Genomic DNA, 6,170 nt, shown 5'->3' with positions numbered 1-6,170 from the left:
TTCCCATCCAGCTCCCTGCTATGGCCTGGGAAAAGCAGTGGAAGATGGCTCATGGGTCTGGGCCTCTGCCACCTGCGTGGAAGACCAGGAAGAAGTTCCTATTGCTTTCAAATAAATTTTAAAAAATTGGCCGGGCCATGGCTTAACAGGCTAATCCTCTGCCTTGCGGCGCCGGCACACCGGGTTCTAGTCCCGGTCGGGGCGCCGGATTCTATCCCAGTTGCCCCTCTTCCAGGCCAGCTCTCTGCTATGGCCCAGGAAGGCAGTGGAGGATGGTCCAAGGCCTTGGGCCCTACACCCGCATGGGAGACCAGAAGCACCTGGCTTCGAATCAGCGAGATGCGCTGGCCGCAGCGGCCATTGGAGGGTGAACCAACGGCAAAAAGGAAGACCTGTCTCTCTGTCTCTCTCACTCTCACTACCCACTCTGCCTGTCAAAAAAAATAAATAAAAGACTTGTCTCTTGAAGTGATTGTGAGGATTAAATGAAATAACCTACCCAAAGCCTTAAACCTGTAGTCACTCAAGAAAGACACTTATACTAAATTCTCAAAGAGATAAAGAGGTTATACCTTTGGTCTTAGAATAACTGTCTTGGCCGGTGCCACGCCTGAATAGGCTAATCCTCTGCCTGCAGCGCCGGTACACCGAGTTCTAGTCCCGGTTGCCCCTCTTCCAGGCCAGCTCTCTGCTGTGGCCCGGGAAGGCAGTGGAGGATGGCCCAAGTGCTTGAGCCCTGCACCCCATGGGAGACCAGGAGAAGCACCTGGCTCCTGGCTTCAGATCAGCACGATGTGCCGGCCGCAGCGGCCATTGGGGGTGAACCAACGAAAAAGGAAGACCTTCCTCTCTGTCTCTCTCTCTCTGTCCACTCTGCCTGTCAAAAAAAAAAAAAAAACAAAAAACCTGTCTCCACGTTTGGCAGCTTTTGGGTCTTGTCAGCACCTGAGAAGAGTTCATACCTGGAACCCTGGAACCCCCCACACACACCCACACACACACAAACACACCCCTGGCTCTCAGGAACAAGTAATCTCCTCCCTTCAGCCACTCACAGCCACAAGGACATCTGTGAAACAGTTTATTATACAAAACAAGGTGCATCAAAAATTCAGTGTCCGAAGAGCTCTGGGTTTTGAGGGCTAAGGACAGAACCATCTTTCTCTTAGGACCCTTGGTAAGCGTTCAGAGCAGGCACGCAGGCCCTCGGTCTCCAGAGGCCCCCAGCGCCGGCCAGCAGAGTGAGAACCAGATACGGAACCCCTGGGGGTGGGGCTAGGGCAGTGGAACAGGTACCACCCGGTCCGTGTGTAGCCACAGGTCACCTACAGCTGAGGGAGAGGGGGTGGGCTTGAACCTCCAAAACTAGGGAGGCTGGATCTACCCACCTGGGATAGAAACACCCAAGTCCCTCCACAGCCAACAAAGCCAAGAGTATGGAACCCACTGAAATCCAGGCATGGGGAGAAGCTTCCCCTTAAACAACGCATACAAAGCGGGGGCTCTCTGCTTTCTGGGGCGACTGTGTGAGCGTGTGACCTGCCAACTGCCACATCCTGCAGAGGAGCAAGGGGCACAGTGTCAGCACCAAGGGTCCCGCTAGGGTCCCCCTGCCCGGGCCCATCCTTGGGAATGTTGGGGGAGTCTGGTCTCTACCTGAGAGTGGCCACAGGGGCAGGGAGTGAGGTCTGGAGCCCTGGGGGGGGGGGGGGGCGTGAGCCCTCTCTGGCAGACCCCCGAGGGAGGCAGTGTTTGCAGTAACGCCAAACGCTGGCTTCACACAGCCTGCAGCTCCCCCTGCAGGCGGCTCAGCTCCTCCAACTCCTGCTTGTGGCGGTCCGTCTTGTGAGCCACCAAGGAGCGGTAGAAATGCAGGGCGAAGGCCACGAACACCAGCCCCACCGGTACCATGATGGCTGTGGAGGCCATGGCTGCTTGCCAGCCTGGCCCGTGGCTCCCACCACCATCAGCGCACGCTTGCCGGGGCGGGGCTGCGGAGGCAGAAGATGCGGGGAGGTTGGAAGGTGGACTCAGAGAGGTGGCCACTGGCGGCAGATTCCCAGGCACCTGGGACACGGGCACCACAGGGGCGGGTGTGTCCAAGGGGGCCCCGATGGGCACAAACTTGACCCAGCCCACCAGGACCACTTCGGCGAGGAAGAGAAAAGTACCCAAGGCAGTGGAGAAGCCCCAGGCCAGCTCCACGTAGCGGTGGAGTCGCTGGTGTGGCGACTGGTGCACGGAGTTGAGGTTGTGGATGTTGCTCACGGCTTCGATGTGCGGCAGCAAACACGTGGAGACCATGAGCGCGAACAGGTGCACGGCCACTAGTACGGTGGTGCAGGCACTGAAGGCCACCAGCAGGCCTGGTGGGTATTCATGGTTGCTCTCCAACTGTACTTCTACCATGGCCACCTGTGGGCATAAGAGCGGGTGAATGCCTGCACCCTCTGGACAGAAGCAGCATTTGGGGGCATGGGGGGGGGGGTGGAGAGGACGTCACTGCTAAATCCCCAGAACAAATTCTGGCAGGAAAAAGGCAATCGGGTCTTTCGTTATCGCTGTGGCCTGAATGGATCTGGAAGACATAGTGAGGCTCATTCTCTGCTGTCCTGGGCCCTTGGTGTTCCCTACGCTGCGCTCACGAGAGCTGGAATACTGGTCTACCTGGTTATAGCATAGAGGTGAAAGGACACGGTGTGTGGCCTCCCTGGGGGGTTCATTTTCAGCTCCATAAGCTGCATAAGCTGAAGCTGAGTTCTGTCTGTGCTTTCGTCTCCTCTCTGGCAACAGCACCTGCCTGCCTGTATCGGGGTTGCGATGAGAATTAAAGAATACACAAGTGTTAAGGAAAGTGCCAGGCTCCCGAGTGACACTCGCTGGGTGTCGGCTGTTAACTGTTACAGCTCATGGTCAAATCTGAGGCCCGGTATGCACACTGGCGCACAGGGACCCAGAGCCAGCTCTCGAGACATGTTTTGCTTGGCCCACACAGTGTGTGTTTTTCCAAAAAGTGCATAAATTCCAACTTTGAAAACTCTAAGAGATTTCATCTAAATATCCCTATTTTCAGATCTTCCTGAAAACTGGGCAGAGCGGGTCACATGAGGCGCACATTCCTGCCCGGCAGCTGTCAGAGTTGAATCATAGCTGCTCCCTCTGTAGGGGTCACAGGGTCTCTCGATGTTTCCAGTCCCCACCCGGCCAACTTGGCGTCCATAGGAGCCAGCTGGCTTTTGCGCACGTTTCAGCTGACAGGGCAAGTATAAATCTGCCATGTCACTTGCTGTGGGACCTCCGGCAGGTGTTGTAACATCTTCCATCTCAGTTTTCCCATCTGTGAAATGGCCATAGTGCCGGCACCTACTTCATAAGAGAAACAAGGAGGATGCATGTGAAAGTCCCTGAGCACAGAGCCTGGTACTTAGCGCCAGATGCCCTGAGGTGTTATTCTAATAGTCATTTTCTTCCCGGGCCACCTGGGCTTCAGAACCTGGGTCTTTCCCTATCGCAGATTCTCACGGGGTCTTGTAGATCGCTCTGGGGCTCGGCAGGAACAAGGAAGGTGCAGAGCTAGATGGATGGCAGGAGGAAGACAAGGATGAGTATTTTGGGAAACTGGGCCACGGCAGGTGTTTTCCACGGGCAGCGATCTGGGCCAGGCTTAGTCCTGGTTTCTTCCTGAGCCAGGCCCAGCCTTGCTCTCCCCCTGCCAGGATTGGGGCCAGTCCTGTCCCCAGAACCTACACCCCGCCTCTTGATCCTGCAGGGAAGGCCTGGGCCCTTAAGCTGTCACCCTGGCAACCACAAGACCCACAGCAGGCTGGATTGTCCCCCTGGGAACAGGCTAGACCACAGCTCCGAGCTGCCCCTGCAAGTCCCATGGGTGGCTGTTGCCTTCCCTCTTCAGTCCGTGCACAAGAAGGGGCGCCAGCTCCCTGCCCCCAGACGATATCCCCACCCCCTGAAGGGTGGGCTGCTCTCTGGCATTTAGAATCCCACAGGGAAAATCATTGGCCTGGGCAGGCCCCTAGGGTAGGAGCCTTGTCTTCAAACAGAGGCCGTAGGTAACCCAGAGAGGTAGAGGCTAACCATCACGTGGTGCTGTGACCCCACTCAGCCGCCTCCCAGGCGCCCACTGCCAAAGAAAACCCTGCTCCTCCTCCTAGTGATGATGGCCGCGGGCAGACCCCAGACTAAAGAGCGACCCTGGGTTCTAGCTCCTCCTGTGCTGGGTGTCCTTGGCAGGGCCACGGCCCCACGCTGGGCCCGTTCCGCACCTGTCCAATCAGCCAGCAAGGCTGAGCCACCTCTGGCTTGTCTTGCTCTGACACGCCCGCTGGGCAGGCTCCAGTGGGCGCACCCTTTCTAAATCTCAACTCCCTGTGGGCAGGGGAAGGGGTGGGGACAGCCCAGGGTCGCACAGCCGGCCAGCCACATGCATGGAGCCCTAGTGTGTGCACCGCAGCGCTTCACCCCGGGGCCTCCCTCACTCCCGCTTCCTGTTCGCCACTCCCGGGACCGTTAGCCGCTCTCCTCGTCCCACACCTGCAGTTTATCAGCTCGAGAATCACGTATCCTCTTCCAGATTGGCTTCCTCTCCTCTCCTGGGCGCCACTAGCACCCTTGCCGCCTAGCGGGCAACAGCCACCTCGCTCGGCATGGGGATGGGGATGGGCCCAGCCAGCCCATCGGCCTCGGGACGCCACTTTGCTCCATCACCATCTACTCCCTCAGGACGTGCTTGGGACCTACCTTTCCCGTTTCCGTCCCTGGCTTACCACACACGGGGTCTCCCCTCGGTCCCTTGGGTCCCCTTAAAAGCCCACCCTTCCCTGTCGCTCACGCTCGAGCCCGGGCCCCCTCCCTGGTCGCCCTCGTGCCGCCCCTCACCATGGCGAAGCCGGACAGCAGGGCAGACGTGCGGCTGGAGGCTTTGAGCTTGGCCCGGCTGAGGTAGAGGCGGCGCCAGCTGAGCGCCCGCAGCGAGTGCTGACTGGCCCCCATGAGGTCCAGGTAGCCGCGGTGCACGAACTCTCGGTACGTGGCGGTGCCCGCGGGGCTCTCGACCTGCGGGTTCAGCGGGGCCTGTTCGCCCGCGTCCCCCTCGCCGCCCTTCATCCTGGGGGCGGCACCAGGCAGGCGGCGGTCACGGCGGGGCCGGGGCGCCTTCGGGGCCCCAGAGGGAGCGGCCGAAGCCGGCGGGAGGCCCCATCCCCCGGTCCGGCGAGAGTGGGAACGCGGGCAGCCGGCGTCTGGGAGCTGCAGGCGTCTCCGGGCAGCCCCAGGGGCCGAAGCGGGACAACCGAGGCCGAAACAGGAACTGGGGCGGAGGCGGAGCCGGCGCGGCCACATGATGGGGTGGAGCCGGGGTACCGAGCCCCCGAAGTCGACTCGCAGGCAGCGCCCGAAGGACCCCGCGACCCCTGTCCACTAAGAACGTTACCCAGACGCTCAGACCCCAGACCACTCAAGGCACAGCCGGACGCCCCGAGGGTCCACCCTCCCAAACCGCCCCTCAGGGAACTCCGGAGAGGTGAGCCCCCACCTCCTCCCAGAGCCCCGACGGCTGGGACCCCCACCCCAGTCTCCACGCCCCCGACGCCACAGATACACACACGAACTCCCCGGCCCCGGCTGGAAGATTTCGAGTTTTATAGCAAACCGTATTGTACAGACCTGGGGCCCAGGGGCCCAGCCCGGCTGGGTCCCCCACTTCCCCCTCGCCGGGCTGCCTCCTCCCCCTCCCCCAAGCGGCCCCATCCTCAAGCCTCTCGCGATCCCCAGGACCCCCTCCCCTCCGGCCTTCGGTCCGCCCACTCCCTCCCCCCACCCGCTCACCTCCCTGTTACCTGAGGTATGTGGATAGATCCCCCCTCCCCTACATGGTACGACCCGGCTTCCCCGGAGGCCCGGGTTGAGGGGCGGGACCAGGCCCCGACTCCTCCCTCTGGCCCCCGAAGCCCCACCCCCGTGCAGGAGGAAGGGGCGGGGGGAGGAGGGCCAAGAGTCTGTGACTAAGTTCCCATGGCAACTAAGAGGGGCCATTTCCAGCCTTAGCAATGGCATCGGGAGGTGTCCATTGGCTGCTATTTCCATGGCAACCAGGAGTGGCAGTTCCCTGGGCAAATGGGATACAAGTTTCCATGACGATGAAAGAATGGGAGAGC

At 60.5% G+C, this 6,170-nt stretch overlaps 1 protein-coding gene across 1 annotated transcript; it reads right to left on the bottom strand.

Annotated features, from left to right (window-relative positions):
- Nucleotides 1-1,068: 1,068 nt before the first annotated feature.
- On the bottom strand, nucleotides 1,069-5,311 carry ORAI3 (ORAI calcium release-activated calcium modulator 3). Its single transcript, XM_062180780.1, has 2 exons — nucleotides 4,894-5,311; nucleotides 1,069-2,415 (listed from the first exon to the last, which is right to left on the bottom strand). Exons 1-2 carry the CDS (start codon nucleotides 5,119-5,121, stop codon nucleotides 1,777-1,779), a joined length of 867 nt encoding a protein of 288 aa, XP_062036764.1. The 5' UTR covers nucleotides 5,122-5,311; the 3' UTR covers nucleotides 1,069-1,776.
- Nucleotides 5,312-6,170: the final 859 nt, after the last annotated feature.

The sequence above is a fragment of the Lepus europaeus genome, chromosome 21 (assembly GCF_033115175.1).
Source record: "Lepus europaeus isolate LE1 chromosome 21, mLepTim1.pri, whole genome shotgun sequence".
In the NCBI taxonomy this organism is placed as follows: Eukaryota; Metazoa; Chordata; class Mammalia; order Lagomorpha; family Leporidae; genus Lepus; species Lepus europaeus.
The sequence above is the reverse complement of the archived record's forward strand: the minus strand, read 5'-3'. Positions and strand labels throughout refer to the sequence as shown.